General features: G+C 40.5%; 1 protein-coding gene across 18 annotated transcripts in view; it reads left to right on the top strand.

Moving 5' to 3' along the window:
• Positions 1 to 20,975, top strand: part of AFF1 (ALF transcription elongation factor 1) — a 202,480-nt gene that overhangs the window by 106,615 nt on the left and 74,890 nt on the right. For 16 of the 18 annotated variants that reach the window (XM_017970438.4, XM_078366878.1, XM_078366879.1 and 13 more), the window contains 2 exons: positions 859 to 979; positions 1,398 to 2,300. The exons of the other annotated variants lie outside the window; for them this stretch is intronic. In XM_017970438.4, coding sequence (XP_017825927.3) covers positions 859 to 979; positions 1,398 to 2,300 — 1,024 coding nt within the window. The remainder of the gene's footprint in view (positions 1 to 858; positions 980 to 1,397; positions 2,301 to 20,975) is intronic. 18 annotated transcript variants of the gene reach the window in all.

Below are 20,975 nucleotides of genomic sequence, written 5' to 3'. Positions count from 1 at the left end.
TTCATTTTTAAACCATACAATGCATGTGAGGGTTGGGAAGTGGCCTGTGCTGCTGACAGTGAGGCAAGCCCATTTTGGTTTATTTGTTGGCTAAAACAGCACTACATTGGGTCTCCATCTCTGATTTGTTTCTTGCTGAATGCTGTTTAACCCCTTTGGTGCAAGGGCTGATGATTTAGGGTACATTTTTATGTGATTAAAGTAGGGCAGTCAGATTATAAGTCGTTCTCCATAGGTAGAGCTGACATCTGTAATTGGATTTTCTCATTCTTGACATTTGAAATGAGAAATAAAAATCATTTTTGTGGGGTTTACATGCCAAGACACTCCCAGTAGAGTAGACTGAGAATAAAGTAAATGCTGTTTTGGGTGCATGATAATCTTTTAATTATGAAATAAACCTTTTGATTTTAATCTTTCAAAATGTACGCTACTGATCCAAGGAAAACAGCCTTTGTAAAGTTCACATCCTGCTGACTCCTGCAGATGAAAAGCTTCCACCTCTAACCCATATTTTGCAAGCTGAAAATAAAAATATCATTAATCTTGTCTCAGTTCTACTGCTGCCTATAAAAGGCTGTTCAGTTTGGAATTAGTCCTGAGTCATGATGGAGACCATAGCCCAGAGTGAATGCTTGGGTTCTGGGAGCCAGGACCACAGGCTGGAGGGTCACAGCCGAGTGACTGAGGTCTCAGCCTAAGGCTGGGTTAAGGGACTTAGGCTTTCTTTAAATCACAGCTGTTATCACTGCTTCTTCCCAGACCTGTCCTCCTCCTTCCTCGAATGCATGTATCCATGACAAAACTTGGAGACTGATAAATTTTATTGTTTTCGTTCTTTTGTGGCATCTGAAACAGTTTGTACAATGACGACAGAAACCTGCTTCGAATTAGAGAGAAGGAAAGACGTAACCAGGAAGCTCACCAAGAGAAAGAGACATTTCCTGAAAAGATTCCCCTTTTTGGAGAGCCCTACAAGGTATTTACTGAATACTAGCAGTATTCACAATCTTCTGATTTATCACAAGCTTGAACCCTATGATGAAACAATTCAGTATAATTGAGTTCGAACAAGGGTCACAGCTGTGCAAATAAGATAACTTATTCTAACTTATTCTAGAGATTGTTTTTGAAAACAAAATATGAAAATTATTTGAACGTTGTTGGTCAGAATTACCAAAGTTTGTGGTTTTCTTTTGTAATGTTAGTCTCCTACAATTATTAATATGTGTCCATGATAGTCTTCTCAACAAGAGAATTGAGTTAAAATGGCACATTAAATTCTGTATGTCATACATGAAGTTCAGAGTTTTTTCCATAATAGTATATGTAACATGGTTTGTTAAATGATAGTTTTTCTTAGTTTTTTTCATTCTCTAATTCTCTTTTTTTTCCAGACAGCAAAAGGTGATGAGCTGTCTAGTCGAATACAGAACATGCTGGGAAACTACGAAGAAGTGAAGGAGTTCCTTAGTACTAAGTCCCATACTCATTGTTTGGATGCTTCTGAAACTAGATTGGGAAAGCCGAAATATCCTTTAATTCCTGATAAGGGGAGCAGCATTCCATCCAACTCCTTCCACACTAGCATCCACCACCAGTCCATTCACACTCCTTCATCTGGACCACTTTCTGTTGGCAGCATTAGCCACAATCCAAAGATGTCGCAGCCAAGAACTGAACCAATGTCAACTCTCCATGCCAAAAGCTACGGCCCACCAGACAGTCAGCACCTGACCCAGGATTGCCTTGGTCAGGACGGGTACAGCTCTACTCATCACAAGAAAGGTGACCGAAAAGCTGATGGAGACCATTGTGCTTCGGTGACAGACTCGGCTCCAGAGAGGCAGATTTCTCCCTTAATCTCCTCTTTGCCTTCCCCAGTTCCCCCTTTGTCACCTATACATTCCAACCAGCAAACTCTTTCCCGGATGCAAGGAAGCAACAAGGTTCATGGCAGCAACAATAACAGTAAGGGCTATTGCCCAGCCAAATCTCCCAAGGACCTAACAGTGAAAGTCCATGATAAAGAGATCCCTCAAGACAGTTTGGTGGCCCCTCCCCAGGCACCTTCTCAGTCTTTTCCACCTCCCTCCCTACCCTCAAAAAGTGTTGCAATGCAGCAGAAGCCCACGGCTTATGTCCGGCCCATGGATGGTCAAGATCAGGCTCCTAGTGAATCTCCTGAACTGAAACCACTGCCGGAGGACTACCGACAGCAGACCTTTGAGAAAACAGACTTGAAAGTGCCTGCCAAAGTCAAGCTCACCAAACTGAAGATGCCTTCTCAGTCAGTTGAGGTGTGTGGAATTTCTTATCTTGGACAATTCCAATTTGAAGACAGATTTGAGATGAAAATGTCCAGAGGAGGTGGGGCAAGGTGGGGAGGTTAGTCCATGGCTTTTGGGTAGGGGATTTCTTTTTGGCTTTAGGATCTTGTTAATAACCCATGAAAATCTCAAATCTGAGATGGACTACTGATGATAGATATTGAAATGCAGTTTGCAGAAAGGCTTATAGAACCTTTTTATTGAGCCAAAATTTATACATAGTAAAACAGAGGATCCAAAACCCAATCAAGATAGAGAAGATTTCGGTTACCAGAAAGTTTCAGGAAGGTTTTCAGGTGTCTTATTTATTGTTTTGGGAGACACTGACATAACAGTGTGAAGAAAAAAGATTTTTTGATTAGTATTTCCTCAGACTCAGTTTTTCCTGAGACCTAAACGGTAAAAAAGTAAAAACAAGATGACATAGTCTCTTAATTTTTATTATTTTAAAAGGACTTGTTCCATGTAAATTGTAAGGAACTTTGTAACTAAAGTTCTGTTGTAATATTTTATTATTTATCACCTGAAAAAGATGAGTCAGTGTGTGGTGATATTTCACTTGAGAGTGAGTCACAAATATAATATAGAATATTATTCAACTATGGGTTTTTAAAGTAACCCAAATTATGTATTTTTTAAAACCACGAAAAAAATTTATTTTTCTACTTCATGGATAAACAGCAGCATTGTGTTTGAATGAGGAGAGGCAGAGTACACATCCTATCACTGAATTGTAAAGTGGTACCAGTTTCTCCAAAATTAAGATTAGTAATGCCAAATGAAATGTTTGAAGTGAATTTTAAAACTTATCTTTTAATGTAAAGTCTGTGGTTTAGTTATATCTATTGTATAAACTTTCTAATTTGCATCTTTATTGCTCAAAGACATTTGTGCCATCCAGATATGTCTTACATAATGTCGGAAGGTAATTTCCTTAAGTGGAGGGGGGATTCCTACCCAGAAAAATAACCTTTATCTTCCAGGAGGACAATCTGTAATTTTCTAGTGTCAACTGCCAGTTTAGAAGAGGGGGTTTGGAGGCCGGGTTCGGTGGCTTTTACGCCTGTGATCCCAGCACTTTGGGAGGCTGAGGCACATGGATCACCTGAGGTCAGGAGTTCGAGACCCAACCTGACCGCATCTCTACTAAAAATACAAAATTTGCTGAGTATGGTGGTACATGCCTGTAATCCCAATACTCAGTAGGCTGAGGCAGAAGAACCACTTGAACCCGGGAGGCGGAGGTTGCGGTGAGCTGAGATTGTGCCATTGCACTGGGCAACAAGAGCAAAACTCTGTCTCAAAAAAAAAAAAAAAAAAAAAGAAGAAGAAGATGGGGTTTTTAGTTCCATCCAGACTGAGCTCTTGAGCTGTGAGTGCCTCCAGATGTCTTCCAAATATGACTTGTTTGGGGGCTAAGGAAAAATAAGGAGGAGTAAAACCAATGGCAGAACTGCACCTTTGACCCTAACTTATGAAGATTTAATGCATTGAGCCATTTATTGAACATTTTGTGCTGTGATGGAGGTAGGGGTAGGTGGCTGCATGAGGGCAGAATCGAGTAAGATCCTGTCTCCTCAAAACAGTCACTCCACCTGTCTTCTAATTCAGTCAATAAAGAACTCAATGAGAGTTTCTTTGCTTTCTTTATCAATTAGGGTTAGTCATATGTTCCCAGTTTAAAAAAAAATGACAAAGGGACAACTTAACATTCTTTCTAAAAAATTGCTTTAAAACAATTTTAAGACAAATTAGCAAATATTTGCATTGTCTACCAAATGCCCAACCATATGCTGAAGCGTAAGATTCTGTGCCAGAGAAATTGGTCGTTGCTGCAGGACAGATTAGTGTACAGATCAGCCTACACTCATGAAACAATTAGAGAACAATTGAGTTTTCTGTCTCTGGTACTACCTGCTTAAAGAACCTGCGTAATTCAGCCCTAGGTTTTCTGGGAGAGGATTCTGTTTAGCTTACTGTTTTCTTGGGTGGAAATAAGTAGGCTGAATTGAGATTCTCCAGTGTCTTAAAACCCCTCATATTTAATACATATTTCAAACATAGGAATATGCTAATTGGCTCTTGCATGTTTTCTGAGGAACAAAATCCTCCATAAATTTGATTATTGAAGAATGGGGGTTTTCTTGACACCAGTGCAACTGCTATCAACAATGGAGCAGAAGTAAACCTTTCATCTTCGGCCTCTGTTTGCAGTCAGCATTCTCTTTAATGTAATGGCTCCCTCTGGCCTTGACCAGAGTTCTCATGCCAGGCAGTGGCAGCTGTGGTGCCAACTGCCTGGGAGCCCCGTGGCGCTGTTGGTGAGTGGGAGGATGGAACTGAGGAGGTCAGACAGATGGAGGGCTCTGTGTGACCCCTGTGAGGGCAAATGAGGAGCCCAGAGGGTGGATTGGAGTTGTCAATCCAGGAAGCAGGGATCTTGGTACTCTCTGGTCAGAGTTTGGATTTGATTTTGCTCTTTTAACGAAGATCACATGTTTCACAGACATAGCATCAATTTTCTGTTTACACACCTAGCAAAATGGTTATTTTTGAAAGTTTTTAAAACATAGTTAAATATTAAATTTCAAATTTTAATGTTGCTTGTGAATCCAAGGAATATTATTCTGGTGAATACCCAAGGAAAGTATAGAGATGTGGGACCAAAAATGTGAGAATTAGCTCCAGAGCAGGTAAACTTTGAATATATGTGAGAATATTAGCAATAGCCTGGGTTACTTTTGGATTTGGGGCAGAAGGGGAAGCTGGCTCTTGGTAGAGCTGGGAGAAGGGGGTGTGAGAGTAGCTGAATGATTTTCCTTTATTTGCTGAATTGGTCCTGAGGCAAGTCAGAGGAAATTTTCTCTTTCCTAGCACTCTGAGTGTGAGGATAGTTGGGTTTTGTGGTTTGTTTCATTTCTCCCCCACCCCTTCCCACTACTTCTGTGAAACAGTAATTTTACAAATGAACCCAAATTGGAAAGCCGTTCTTTTTGTTTTTTCTGTTCCTTCATTCTCTAGCTACCTGGATTCTTTACTGTTTGTCTTTTCCTTTCCCCTCATGGGAAATACTTGGTTTTATGTTTTAGTTGGTACTCTAAAAGCTTGTGTTCTTCTCTGGGGTAAGTTTTTCTCAGAATTAAAGTTTAAATCTTCCAAAGATCCTAAGGGAAAAATTTATCAAAAGGTCAGTTTCTGACTAGAAGCCTGGACCACAAAAATCTGCATTTGGTTTTTCTCTGGGAGTGTCAGTTTTAGTTTTACGTCAACTGGAAGATGTCTAGCAGTGTGAAGTGACCAATCTGAGGCCAGGGCTGGAACTCTGCGATCTCATGTGGGTCCCTTCCAGCTGCAGAGTTGCCACATCAGAGGTGGACCTGCCCAGTTGAGAAGATTGAGATTTCTTTATATTGCTCTTTTCTGTCTTGAGATAACAAGTGAAAGAGAAGTCATGGCGTCTCTGAGTGCTCATGCACGTGGACCCTGAGGCTGGGTGTGTTGGGGTGGAATGTGGAGGTGGGAAGGTATGCCTAGACACAGGTTTCAGATACAGGATGTATGTGCTAGGTAGGCTTTTTATGGAAAAGGAGAAATGGAATAAGCAGAGATGGGTATATCAAATCATATACTGAATTTAGAATGTTTGAATTTTAAAGCTAAACACACAGCTCTTTCATTTTGTAAATAAGGTCTAAGAGGGTAAAGTGTTTCATTTTGCCAAAGTTGTAGTTAATATCAGAGCCACAGCTACAACACCCAGTTCTTTTGACTTGCTGTTTGGTGGCAGCAGTGGTGGCAGTGGTGAGATGTTTGTGTTTTTGACCAGAAGAGTTGTACTTTGTCACCCCAACAGAACCTACAGCAGAGCCATTTGAGTTTCATTTCCTGTGTGTTTCTTGGCCACACTTTATCTTTCATCATTCTGCCTTTTAAAAAAAAAAAATTCATTCAACAAACTGGTATTAACACCTTTCCCCCACCCCTACCACCCAACCTACGTTCCATGCACTGTACTCTGGTTCCTGGGTGGGAAATGGATTAGAGGGGGCAACGGTGGAAGCAGGGAGACCAATTGGGAGGTGGGAAATGATAGTGGCGTGGAGTAGGAGGATAGTAGCTAGCCATGGACATGGTGCGAAGTGGACCAATTCTAGATCTGCGTGGCAGGGAACTGATAGGGCTTTGTGATTGATTGGAGATAGGATTGGCCTGAGGTGAGGGAAAGTGAGACATCAAACAAGGCTGATAGGATTTTTATTTGAAAGGCAAGGATGGTGGGATGATACCAGCTACTAAGAGGGAAATGACATGGAAAACTAAGAGCTCTAGTTGGGTCATACATTAAGTTCATGTGTTAAGTTTGAGATGCTGTTTTATATCCAGGTAGAGATGACTAGTGGCAGTCATAAATAGCTGTCTAACTCTGGGAAAATGTCAGGACTGGAAATAATGAATTCGAGATTTGTATGTATTTATGTTGTAGGTATTTAAAACCTTGGGACTACGCATGTGTACCTAAGAATCCTTATGGTTTTACTTCATTCCTCCTCCAGATCAGTCTGGCTTTGAGTCCTGATTGTGACTGCTTTCTGCAAAGCTATTGCTCTTTTCCTTGTGGCCTCTTGTGACATCACCTTAGGAACGTTTTGTTACCAGATGCTTGTGTCTAATTTCTAAGAACCAAGTATAAATTCATTGTTGGATCACTTTGATTCATTGCAGCTCTTACGTTGAGCCTCCTATTTTCAATGAACTACCAGCCTAACAACTGCATTAACCCACAGTGGAAAACTGTGACAGTGATTCACTTTGCATTCACATGTGCAAACATTCTTTCCTACTTCCATATATAGCTTAAACCTCAAGAAGAGGGACTTCCCTATGATGAGGTAATCTAAACCTTCAGGCAGTTTACTTCTGGATATGCCGATGGTGCATATCCTGCTCCTGCACCACTCAGAATATATTGAAGCAGCTCACTCTCTCACAAACACATCATGAATTCAGCAATTCTAACCAAAATATCCTGAGCCCCTGTTGTGTGCCAGGCCTGGTGCTGGGGATGTGTTCAATGGTGGGCAAAACTGGATGGTTCCAGTCCTCTTGGACCTTAACTGTCCAGTTAGAAACTGACATTAGTCAAGTAATCATTCAGATCCATGTATAAGAAGCTTTGACAAGTGCTGTAAGGGAAACTGCAAGCTCTTATAAGAGCTGTAAGAGGGGATTGTGACTTAGAACTAAGGAGCTGAGGAAGGCCTCTCTGAGGAAGTACTATTTGAATGAGAGCTGAAGGTGAATCGGAATGGGAGTGGCCCAAGTGAGGGGTGTCGGGGCTTAAGCAGTGTCAGTATTCCAGGAAGAGGGAAGAGCATGTGCCAGTGGCTTATGCCACATGATGTGCAGAGACCATTAGAGAAGTCTTTCTAGGATATAAGCCCAGTACATAGATCAAAGGGAATTTTTTATTTATTCTGAAACTTGGCAGCACATCAGAATCACCTGGGAAGCCTGTTAAAAATACAAATTGTTAAAAATAAAAGTTCCCAGGCCCTCCCCTAGATGGGCTGAGGAATCTGTATCTCATGGAAATGACAACTGTTCTGGAAAAGCTGATGGACCACAGGGCGCTAGAGGGGCCCCTCCTGGTGGCTCAAGAAGCTCCCTGACATGTGAGTCTCAGTCACAAGGATCACACTGAACCGATGGATGGGGTTCTCTCTCCTGAATAGGATGTCAGAGCAGTTTTGGGAGAGAAGCACAGGAGTGGGAGCCCCAAGACCCTCCTCCTCTTTTCCTCCCCAGCTCGAGTCTGTCTTCTGCCCCCAACATTTGGAAGCTTGTAGGGAAGGTAGAAGATTCTGACACAATCTTATCTAGCTTTTCAGGTTCCCTTTTCTAAAAATGTTTCATTGTGGTAACTAGGTTCTGTAAGCTAGACCTCAGTGAGCTTGGGCAGACCTGTGTGACCTAAGTGTGTTAGGAAATTGATAGCAGAGTAAGGTTATCTGTGTGCAGGGTTCCCTGTTGCCATGGGTGCGTGGAGCAGACGACTTCCAAATCACTTATAAGAAAGGGTGAAGAATAAGTCACTTGCACTTTAGAGGCCAAATTTTAAACCTGAAAAGATATAAATATGGAAGTTTTAAAACGGTAGCAACTGACTAGCAGGTTTTTTGGAGCAGAAGCTGTAAACAAGCAGCTTGAGGGCTAGCTTGCACCTGCAGACAAATTAGTTTGTTTGGCCTGTAGGATTGCTTGTCTTCCTTTCTCTCTACCACCCTCCCACACTTTTAGCCAGTATTTACAAACTGGAGAAATTAGGAGAAAAATCAGATTATTGGCTGAGTAGAGGCTACCACCTTTAATTTCTGGAACCTGGCAATCCTTTTATTTTTATTAAAAATTTTCTTTTTAGAGATAAAAGTCTTACTCTGTCACCCAGGCTGGAGAGCAGTGGCAGGATCACAGCTCACTTCAGCCTTGAACTCCTGGGCTCAAGCGATGCTCCCACTTTAGCATCCTGAGTAGCTAGGACTGCAGGCGCACAGCACTATGCTTGGCTGATTTATTTTTATTTTTTGAAGAGACAAGGTAGGTCTCACTGTGTTGCCCATGCTGAACCTGGCACTCTTTTGAAGAAACACTTTAAGCTCTGAAGGAAACATTGTAAGTAATATAGACACAATATTTTTGAAAAGCTCTTAAACTGCTAAAAAAAAAAAAAAAAAAAAAAAAAAAAGTAAGTTAGTGCAACGAATAGAATTGCTTATAGTAGCCCAAGAGGAAAGCATAAAGTTGAACTGGAAGAACTTTTTGGGTGGTATTAATTGGAATTGTTTTTTCTTTGTGCATTTCTCTTGCTATTCCTTCCTGAAGTACATTTGGTACCAGGAAAAGAAATTCCTGTTCCTCCTTGTTTTCACACTTGAGATGTTTGTGGATGGTTACTGGATCTCCCCTGAGTCTCTCCAGTTGTGCCTTTGCCAAGATATAGACATTCAACTCTTTCGAATCTTCCCAGACTGCATGTGCTCTCCCAGGCTCTCACATAGCCAGCCGCCTGGGTCATTTTAGCTCTTCTCTAGATTAATAGTGTTTTATTTTGAGCCAACTGATAATCTTCAGGGACAGAAAACCAGATATTCCAAGGGAAATCTTGTTGATGACTAACTTAGCGGTTTTGATTTTGGGTGTTTTGGTGGGGGTGACCAACACTCATGAGATATTTAAACAGAATTCCTGCTAAAGAGGAGCCTGGTTCATGTTAACATAATAAGTTTATTTTTTGGTCTTGTATTTCTTCTCTCCAGTTGCCAAGAGCAATTTGAAAATCATTATTTTCCAAGGTTAACTTTGCATGTTCACATTTTCCAAGAACTCTAAAAGCAGCTACTTTTACATTGATTTTGTTCCTTTCTTTAATTGTTGAAATCCTCTATTGATAGTTTTTCCCACAGAGGTCTAGGGTCCACACAAACTATTAGTTTTCCCTTGAACTTCATTTCATTCCCTGTTTAAATTTGGCCTACTTTCTCTCTGTATTTTTTTCTTTCTAACCCCGTGGTAATTTGTCAAGCCCATTCTAATCTTCTTAATCCCTTTGGCTGAAGGGTTTTGAGGTTTAGTGTTTTAATCTAGAGGCCTCGTATTTAAGTAATTAGAGGTCCTATTTCTAGCCCTGTCCTTTAGATAAATCACCTTAGGTTTTTTAAAATTCCAATTTACAAATAATAGAACTCTGAAAACTTGTATTGGACAGGAATTTGGAGCTTTGAATTGAACTGCATGAATTAAGAAAGGAAGGCATTCTATGTATATTTCTTCTGGTCAATCTTACCACCCCATACTTTATGGATTCTCCTTTTCCTTAGAGCTCAATTTTTAAAATACTCTATCCCAAAGCAAATATTTGCTGTTACATTTTAGAAAAATTTAAAAAAGAATTCTATGGGATAATTAGAATTTCTTATGTTATGTCCAACATTTTTTTCATGTTTGAGAACATGGGAACTTGTGAAAAAATTTTTTCCTATTATCAAATAATCTGAGCATTCTTACAAAATGTTTTTTAAAAACAAATTTGTTCTTCCTCATAGGATTTACATTTTTACATTCTTTTTGATCAGCAAATATTTGAACACTCATTAGATATGAAAAGGGAGCGAATAGGAAAGAAAGACACATGCACAGTAAATTTATTATTACATAGCATAAAAATGCAAAACTAATCAGTATAAACAAGGTAATATGGAACTACTCATGGAATGCTGGCATAGTCCCCTTGTTTATTATAGAAAACTGTTGTAAATGCTTTATATGTGCTAATTCATTTCCTCTTCACAATGATCTCATGTGGAAGGTACTGTTACCATCCTGTTTTACTGAGAGATTTAGAGGAGAGATTTTATGAAGAGATTGGTTGTCCAAGCTTCCTGAGGCTTTCACCAGTAGATCTGAAATCTAGACACCTACATTATATTGCCTTTCAAAAGTGGAAGCTGTAGATTTTAAGAGCTGATTTTTGAAGCACTTTGCACTTCGGTGAAAGGTACATCAGGCTAAAGGCTTAGGAAGAGAAAAGACATAGAAGCAAGACATGGAGGGGAGTTTAGTAGGAGTGGTGGGACCTGTGGCTCCAGAGATTGGGCATGGGCAGAGGAGAGCAGTGGGGAGATGGGCCTGGTGGTAAGATAGGGCCAGCTTTTGAAGTTTTTTACTTACTTATTGAGTAATTTAGAGAAGAACAAGAAACATTAATAAAAAGGAGAAATACTTTGGCTTCATGGCAAGCAATACAGCCTGAGCTTATAATTCTGCAAGACTTTGGCAAGGAACCTAACCTTACTGTGTTATCAGTTTATTTATCTGTAAAGTGGGTCTAATAGACTGAGATAATCTGTATGAATTGCCTAGGACAGTGCCTTGTACATAGTAAGCGTTCCATACTCTTACTATGGAACTCTTGGTAGTGGTGGAAGTGATTAGAGTAGAAATTTGAACTGAGCCTTAAGGAAAAGATAGAATTTGGACAGAGAGTTACCAAAATGGGGAATCAGTGATGTTGGGGAGTTAGGAAGACTCTGAACATATTGTTTATTGAAACATACTTTAGAAATGAAGTTGGAATCAGATCAAGTGGACCATTAATTCCCAGTTAAGAGTTCTTAGTGAACAAAGCCCCTAAAATTTGATTTTAAAGTATTAAAAATAAGTAAACAAATGAAAAGCCTATGGAAAGAAAGCATTCCCTTAGGGGCTATCAAGCTTTTAAGAACAGGTTTGCCATAGTGTTAAACCCCTCACCACTTTTGCCCCCCACCCCTGCCAGATGGCTTAGGAGCTATGTGAGCTTCACTCCTCAACAGCAGCATTCCCATGGCTTGGCAATCTCTGGTGTAAACAGTTCACTTTATAAAAATGTATGTTCTCTAAAATCTTATGGTGCCCTTCCCCTTTTAATTTCCAAAGCACGTATTTGTTTCTCTCTGGATTATCACAGTAACCTTGGGAGTTAAGTATGGCAGTGGGCAGGACTCAGCATTTTACATGCCGGGAACTGAGTCGCTAAGTTTAATCACTTAAGCTGGTGAATGGCAGAGATGAAGACATGAAACCTGGACCCTTGCTCCTAGTTCCAGCGCTCCATCTGCCACAAAACATGATTTCTGTGGAGTAATGAAGGCTTATGTGCGCTTTTATTTAAGGTGTACTGTTTTTCCACATGGCCTTGCTTTCATGTTGGCATCTGATGAGTCATGTAAATATAAGATGGCACGGGTGATTCAAATGAGAGGATGAATAAAACTCAGTTTTGGTCTTCATGGCCATGTGGCTTGCTCTGAGACGTTTAACTTTGCTTCCCCTTTTCAGAGAAGGAAGCACCAGGTATGAATTCTCTCCATTCTTTCTGCCTACAGTGCCATCCTGCCCCCGAATCATAGCAGCCACTGTTTGTCTCTTTCAGTTTCACAGAAGGTGGTGTTCTCAACTCTCCCACCCTCAACCTTTGGTTACCTCAAACCTTTCCCCTATCATTCGGCTCTTTCCTGATAGTCTACAGTTAACATTTAGGCCTCTCCCAACTTAAAGAGCAAAACAAACCCTTCTTCACTCTTGTGTCTTCTCTAATTACTATTTTCTTGTTCCCTTCACAGCAAAAGCTCTGGAGACAGAAGTAGGTAAACACTCTGTGTGATTCCTCTCCTCCCCTCCCCTCTGCTTACAACCCGTTGCAGCCTACTCTGTGCCTTCACGCCACTGCCTCTGCTGGCAGGAGCCACTAGTGGACTGTTAATGGATGAATTCGAGGAATGCTCTTTCAGGCCTTATCTTACTTGACATCTATGTAGTATTTGACGCTTGACCACCACCACCTTAAACACTCCTATCCTGTTGTCTGGGTTTTCTCCTACCGTTTTACACATGCCTTTATCTCCTTTGGAGGCTGCTGTTCCAACCCCTTCCCCAGGGCTCTGTCTTCAACCATCTTTTCTCATTCTGCAGCTTTTCCCTGGTGACCTAATTTGCACTTAAGATTCAGCTGCTGATGCTTACAAACACCAAATTGATTTTCTAGCCTCAAACTCTAAAATGTACTCTGAGATCTAGGTCCTCTTATCCACCTGCCCACTGGGCTTTTCTAGTAGGTGTTGCACAGGCATCTTGAATTGAACCTGTCTAAAATGGAGTTTTTTTTGTGCCCCATCTCCCTGTATCATGTCACACACAGAATGCTCTCCTTCATCCTGGTCACCAGTCTTAGTTCCTTTCTGTCATGTACTCCATTGTTTTGAAAGCAGCTTGATCCTACTAATATTACTTTGTAAATATTCATAGTGAGCTTCCCCTTTTCTCTGTCCCTCAGTACGGATTTTATCATCTTTCTAGAACTGTTACAACTTCTTTCTAACCTGTCATCTTGCTGCTTTCCTACTCTTCAGGCTGCCACATTATTTCACGTGAGTGATTTGATTAAGTGAAAATCAGATCAAGTCATACTTGTTCAAGATCCTTCAGTACCTCTCCATTGCCTTCAGGATAAAAAGCCAAGTATCCCCATTTGCCTTCCTGTCTCTTATGTGTCTCTACAGCCTTGAGTTCTGGCCCTGCTGCTGGTACTGCCTCGTTCCACACTGTAGCCCCTCAGACCCTTTAGAGATGACTTCCTGCTGTGCACTGCACTGCTCAGGCCTCCTGAGTTTCAGCACTTTTCCCTTGGTATCATCCTGCTGCTTTTTCTCCAGGTGGTAAATACTTTGAGGGCAGAAGTCAGTTGTGTCTCATATGCTTGTTTGTCCTTTGTGTTTAGCACAGGTGAGCACTGGGACCAAATGGGAACTTTGCTGCACTGTGCTCAGCTTGAGGATTTCTTACCCAATTCACTCTGGTCTGGAGTCTGAAAGATAATCTCTTAAATGCTTGGCTGAACAGAGGGGTAAAGGATTGTGGGACTGAATTTCTTATTCAGGACACTTGACTGGGAAGCAGGCACAACAATGTTCAACCGTTTTTTTTTTTTTTTTTTTTGAGAAATCATTTCACCATTTTCTACCTAAGTGTTAAATAATTTTTGGCATTCCTATATTGAAAATAAATAGCCTAGGCCAGGCGCGGTGGCTCACGCCTATAATCCCAGCATTTTGGGAGGCCGAGGCGGGTGGATCACGAGGTCAAGAGATCGAAACCATCCTGGTGACCTAATTTGGTCCTGGTCAACAAGGTGAAACCCCGTCTCTACTAGAAATAGAAAAATTAGCTGGGCATGGTGGCATGTGCCTGTAGTCCCAGCTACTTGGGAAGCTGAGGCAGGAGAATCGCTTGAACCCAGGAGGCAGAGGTTGCGGTGAGCCGAGATCGTGCCATTGCACTCCAGCCTGGGTAACAAGAGTGAAACTCTGTCTCAAAAAAAAAAAAAGGAAAGAAAGAAAATAAATAGCCTAATCTATTCAGTAGGAATTCTTAGTTGAGTTCCAGCCTCATAATTCCTGTATTTTTCAGTAGTGAGCCTAGAGTTTAGATTGTTTCATATGCTATAAAAGTTGGAAATTTTTTTTTTTTTGGTGGGGGGAGGAGGAAGGCAGGAAGGAAGGGAATAAGGACGGTAGGGTGGAAGGAAGGGATGAAGGAAGGAAGGAAGGGAGAAAGCGGGGAGGGAGGGAGGGAGGGAGGGAAGGGAAGAAAGGAAATCAAGCAATGAAAGAGACATTGCCGACCTGGATCTAGAGGTTTACAAGTTGATTTCTTTTTTTTTGAGAGAAGGAAAGAAAAAAAAAAGTAAGTAAAGGAGAGGAAGAAAGAGGAAGAGAAAGAGGGAGAGTAAATGGAAATATTGCTTTATTTTGAAAAAAATTGGGTATTAATAATGGCCAATCAATGTTTCATTTAAACTAATGGGTAGGTGTGATGTGGTATTGACAAGAATGTATATTTTGTGTATTTGAAGTGGAGAGCTCTATAAATATTTATTAAGTTTACTTGTTCTGGATCTGAGTTCGAGTCCTTGATATCCTTATTAATTTTCTGTCTCAGTGAATCTAAGTCTCCTATCTGGGTGTTAGGATCGTTAGCTCTTGTTGTTGCATTGATCCTTTTACCACTATATCTTTGTTGCTTTAAAATCTATTTTATCTGATACAAGAATTGCAACTCCTGCTTTTTATTTATTTATTATTTATTTTTGCTCTCCATTTGGTTGGTAAATCTTTCTCCATCTTTTTGTTTTGAGTCTTTGTGTATCCTTGCATGTGAAACAGGTCTGGATGTAACATGCCGTTGGGTTTCGGCTGTGTCTTTTGATTGGGAATTCAGTCAATTTAAATTTAGGGTTACTGCCATTTGATGTTGACTGGCTGTTTTATCCATTTGTTGGTGTAATTTCTTCTTTATGTTGGTGCTCTTTACCTTTTGGTGTATTTTTAGAAAGGCTAATACTGGTTGTTTCTTTCTGTGTGTAATGCTTCTTTCAGAAGCTCTTGTAAAGCAGGCCTGGTGGTAATAAAATCTCTGAGTTCTTGCTTGTTCATAAAAGAGTTTATTTTTCCTTCAGTTGTGAAGCTTAGTTTGGCTGGATATGAAATTCTGGACTGAAGGTTCTGTTCTTTGAGGATGTTGAATATTGGCCCCCACTCTCTTCTGGCCTGTAGAGTTTCTGCTGAGAGATCTGCTGTAAGTCTGATAGGCTTGCCTTTGTGGGTTATCCGACCTTTCTCTCTGGCTGCCCTTAGTATTTTCTCCTTCGTTTCAACCCTGGTGAATCTAACGATTATGTGCCTTGGGGTTGCTCTTCTTGAGGAATATCTTTGTGGTGTTCTCTGTATTACCTGGGGTTGAATGTTGACCTGCTTTGCTAGTTTAGGAAAATTTTCCTGAATAATATCCTGAAGGGTATTTTCCAGCTTGGATTCATTCTCTCCGTCGCATTCAGGTACACCTATCAAACGTAAATTTGGTCTTTTCACATAGTCCCACATTTCTTGGAGACTTTGCTCATTCCTTTTTATCCTTTTTTCTCTAATCTTTTCTTCACGTTTTATTTCATTAAGTTGGACTTTGACCTCTGATATCCCTTCTTCTGCTTGAACAATTCGAGTGTTTAAACCTGTGCATACTTCTCGGAGTTCCTGTATTGTATTCTTCAGTTCCATTAATTCACTCATACTCCTCTCTAAGTTGTCTATTCTCAATAGGATTTCATCAAACCTTTTTTCAAAGTTCCTAGTTTCTTTACGTTGGGCTACAACATGTTCTTTTAACTCACCGAAGTTTGTTATTATCCATTCCTTGAAGAGTGATTCTGTCATCAGGAGGCGCTCCTTCTCCATCAAGCCTTGTTCCATTGTTGATGTGGAGCTGTGATCATCTTTAGAGGGAGAGGTGTTCTGACTTTGAGTATTCTCAGCTTTTTTACGCTGGTTTCTTCCCATCATTGTAAATTTATCCTCCTGTCGTCTTTGAAATTACCAACTTTCAGATCAGGTCTCTTGAGTGGACGTCCAGGTTGTTAGTTCCCAGGGCCAGAGCAGCGGCGTTAAAACTGATGGTGCTTTTCTGCCCAGGATTCTCCTGTCGGGCTTCCTTCTTGTTTCCGTAGTAGGCGACTCTGCCTTCCCGGGGCTCCAAACCTCGGTCAGAGGGGGAACCCGTCCCGTTTACTCTGTGCCGAGCGCTGCCGCGTCGAGGTGCCGGTGGAACCGCTGCGCGGACCACGAGAGTCGTGCTGGCGACTCGTGTGTTTCCACCACTGGGGGACCTTCTGCTCGGTAAGCGACCAGACTTTGTCTGAAAGTGTGGCGTCCTCTAGTTCTCCGCGCCTTCCCTGAGAGCTGCAATCCCGGGATGTTAGCAATCGGCCATCTTGGATCGTTCTCCAAAAGTTGGAAATTTTATGCATCTTTCTCATATACAGATCCTTTCTTTTGTATTAAATAAGTCACCAGATTTCGTTTAGCATGTGTGTGTGTGTATATATATACTTCTTATAAGTAATGCGTATAATAAAGTTGCTGTTAATCTAGAAACAGATTCTCAATCTTAAATATTTTGCCATTGAAGAAATCATCTTTTTGGGAATGAGTCAGCCATATGGGTGGGACATGTACTCTTCTACACAACAACAGTATCATTAACTGGTATTTTAGTAACTTAAGAATTATTGGGTGGGGTGCAGTGGTTCATGCCTGTAATCCCAGCACTTTGGGAGGCTGAGGCAGGTGGATCACCTAGGTTAGGAGTTTGACACCAGCTTGGCCAACATGTTGAAACCCTATCTCTACTAAAAATACAAAAATTAGCTGGGCATGGTGGTGTGCACCTATAATCCCAGCTACTCAGGAGGCTGAGGCAGGAGAATTGCTTGAACCCAGGAGGCAGAGGTTGCAGTGAGCCAAGATCGCACCACTGCACTCCAGCTTGGGTGAGGGAGTGAGACTAGGTCTTTAAAAATAATTAAAAGAAAAATATGGTTGGCATGGTGGCTCATGCCTGTAATCCCAGCACTTTGGGAGGCCAAGGTGGACAGATCACAAGGTCAAGAGATCGAGACATCCTGGGCAACATGGTGAAACCCCGTCTCTACTGCAAATACAAAAATTAGCTGGGGGTGGTGGCGCGTGGCTGTAGTTCCAACTACTCAGGAGACTGAGGTAGGATAATTGCTCGAACCCGGGAGGCAGAGGTTGCAGTGGGCTGAGATTGCACCACTGCACTGCAGCCTGGCAACAGAGTGTGAGACTCTGTCTCAAAAAGAATTATTGACCCTGAAAATTCCTGACTAGCAACTTGGGCTTAATTTTCTAGTAAGATTAATGGTCTTGCACTAAAGGATAGAACAGGTACCAAGGTATTTTATCTCCCTTATATTCTCTCGAGACTCTAGTGAACTGGTTGCTAAGACAAGGGAAAACACTGGTGTGTTGTTCTGAACCTAATTGAGTCTTTTATTATGTTATGACTCACCTATAGGTCAGATTTATTTCATTCAAGCCATGTAAAATAACTACACTGTGGTTTGTTTTGCTTACTCGGTTCATGTTTCTAGTGATCTGTCATGCCGTATATGCCCATCTGCTAAAGGTGACTTTGGCAGGAGCTTGTGCAGCAGAGAGGAGACCACAGCAGTAGAGGGAAGAGGCTGCCTCATTCCATGTCCCCTCCAGGCTGAGGACCTGCTCAGGATTTCTGTAAGGAAACTGAAGATATCCATAGTATATATACTATATAAAATTGGGCCATGTTTGGCACTAAAGGATATTCTTCACTTAAAAATGAATACATCTCTCAATCTCGTATTCTCTCGTTCCCCCACTTGTGAGAGAAGGAAGGATTAAAACCAACGCTGGGGCATGGTTGCCCACATTGCATCAGAGTCTTGACTGGTGTATTTGTTTAGTTGCCAATGTCTAAAAAATTAGTACATTCACATTGAAATCTGGATTCTATTTATTGTGTTAAAAAAGGGAAGAATTGGCAACATAGTACTTGCATTCTTACAGCGAAACCTCCATTAGGCAGGGTTCATGTGCTGTCTTGCCCCAGACCTCACTAGACCCTGCACCTGCTTGATCCCTGTGTTGGTGTTCTTTTTCTGTGAATTAAAGTATTTCTCTATTCATATCTTTATACCTCATTTTGAGCAGACCCAGAACGTGAGAATCCAGACACTCAAAGGACCTGTCTTTTCAGTAAGGTAATGTCATCATGAAATATCCTTAAAAAAATGTGATTGATTTTTCAAACTTTTAAAAGGAATTAGGTGAAGTAGAATCAGCTTAGCTTTTTTTGACCCTCTATCCAAACACAGAGATGTTTTTCTGTAAGTCTTTAAATGTATGATTCAGGCATTCATTCATTCATAATTAAAGAAAACAAAATAGTAACAAAGTTAGCCTAATTAACTTTTTTCTTTTTAGATGGCTGTTCCCAAAACTGTGGAACATGGATTCTTAACCTCCTTGTCACCAAGTAGAATTAGTTTTACTGTATGTGTAACAAGGAAATGGATAATTATCTTAGTCTGTTCATGCTGCCGTAACAAAATACCTTAGACTGGGTAATTTATAAATAATAGACATTTATTTCTCACAGTTCTAAAGATTGGGAAGTCTAAGATTAAGGTGCTAACAGATTCAGTGTCTGATTAAGGACTTGCGTTCTGTGTCCAAGGTGGTGCATCTTGCTGCATCCTCGTGTGACAGAAGAGATGGAAGAGACTTGCTCCCTCAAACCCCCTACACAGGCACTAATCCCATCCTTGAGGGCAGAGAGCCCTCGTGATGTAAGCACCTCCCAGTAGCCCTGTCTCTTAATACCATCACCTTGGGATTCAAGTTCCAGCATAGCAATGTTGGAGAGACATACGGTCACACCACAGCAGTGGTTATTGATGGTCTTTTCAGCTGTAAAATATGTTTTTGTTTTTGTTTTTTTCAAAGAAGTTTGAATTACAGCACTTAAATACTGGTACTGTTTACAATACCGAGTCCAGTAGCCTATCTTTTAATACATTTTAATTATTTTTATAGCTAGTAATAGGAAGCTTGTTTTAAACATTCATCAGCAAAAAAAAAGTTTCTTTCTTTTGATTTTACCAATATTAATCCTTTAGTTTGAAAATTCATGTTTTCTGTAGGGTACAGGAGGGTACTTATTTATAACTAGTGGGGGATGAGTATATACTAAATAGAACATGTTCTTCATTGAATGTTAAAAGACTCTTCAGATGTTGTTGGAAGAAAGGGAGATACACTTTAAGGTTTTTTTAATTTTTTTAAATAATTGGATGAGGCTTTTAGGCATTATATATAGGTAGTGGTTAAGAGCATGGATTTGGGATTAAGGAAGACTTGGGTTTGAATCTTGTTCTTACCTTCTCGTAGCTGTTATAAAACAGGCAAATTACTTAACCTGTACAAGCCTCAATTTCTTTTCTGTAAAATAGCAGTGATAGACACTTCCTCCTAAGGAGACTGTCGAGTTTAAGTAAGAAAATGTATGTGAAACTTCTATATCAATGTCTGATATATAGTAAGTATATAGTAGCTACTGTATGTGCATCATAATTATAGTAGTTATTTTAACATTGTCTAAATGTATAAGTGTAGTAGATTCATCCTTGGCTTAGAATCTGAAATTGTGGAAATTTTAATAGTTTTGAATATTACGGCTTTAAGAAAATGAGTGAGAAATATGTTTCTAGTGGACAGAGCTATGGAGTTAGTATGCGTAAGTTCATTTTAGTTCACATTTAAATGGGACAGTATTTCCTGAGCCACAGGGCTGTTGTGAGAATTAAACAGGATATGTTTGCCTGACATGTAGTACACTGTGAGATCTACCACCTTTCCTTGACATATTGTAATAGTAAAAGAAAATTTATGCTGTAGGAAAATTGTATATTATCCATCTCTCAGCCCTGGAACTCTTCACAGGGGAAGGTTTTTTGTTCCTTCTTCTTGTCTAATAAATGGCTTGACTTGATGAGTATCTTGGAGGCATTCTCAACCTGAAGGTTTATCAGCACTTTCCTGGTGGATAGCACCGCAGCCCCTGCGCTGGCTCCTTTCATCCTTATCCCCTAGAGCCAGGATCCCAGCCTTTACAAATTAAGGTGTTTCTCCCACATTAATTAATTCAGAATTTATTAGAAACATACAGCACACACAAAGGTCAAGTACATCATGGCTTCTTCAGAGCTGAAGAGACTGCGGCTGTTTACGATTATATCAGAGGAGGAGGAGCAATCAAAGATTATACTGTACAATTATTAAAAGTTACAAAATTAGTTACTATTCCTTTATCATTCCCTTTCCTCTTTCAGAGGACGTTTTCACAGAGATTCATGAAATAAAAGTTTTGTTTGGTTGATGACAGAAGTGGGAAACCTTAATAGAGTGGAAGAAAAGAAAGAAAGAAAGGCTTTTGTGTCATGGTAAGATGGTAAAATAATAAAAATAACATCTGCATTTTATTGAGGTCATACTCTGTGTGTACAGGCACTGTGTCTAAGCCATTTCCATGCAGCAAGCTTAATAGTTCGAGAATCTTGCTCGTAAGCACCTACCCTGCACAGCCAGAACCACTATGGATAACTTGGACAAACATCTCCTGAGATTTTGAGAATTCTCGTTTGCAAAGTCTGCTTAAGTT

Source organism: Callithrix jacchus, chromosome 3 (assembly GCF_049354715.1).
Source record: "Callithrix jacchus isolate 240 chromosome 3, calJac240_pri, whole genome shotgun sequence".
NCBI classification, from domain to species: Eukaryota; Metazoa; Chordata; class Mammalia; order Primates; family Cebidae; genus Callithrix; species Callithrix jacchus.
The sequence above is the reverse complement of the archived record's forward strand: the minus strand, read 5'-3'. Positions and strand labels throughout refer to the sequence as shown.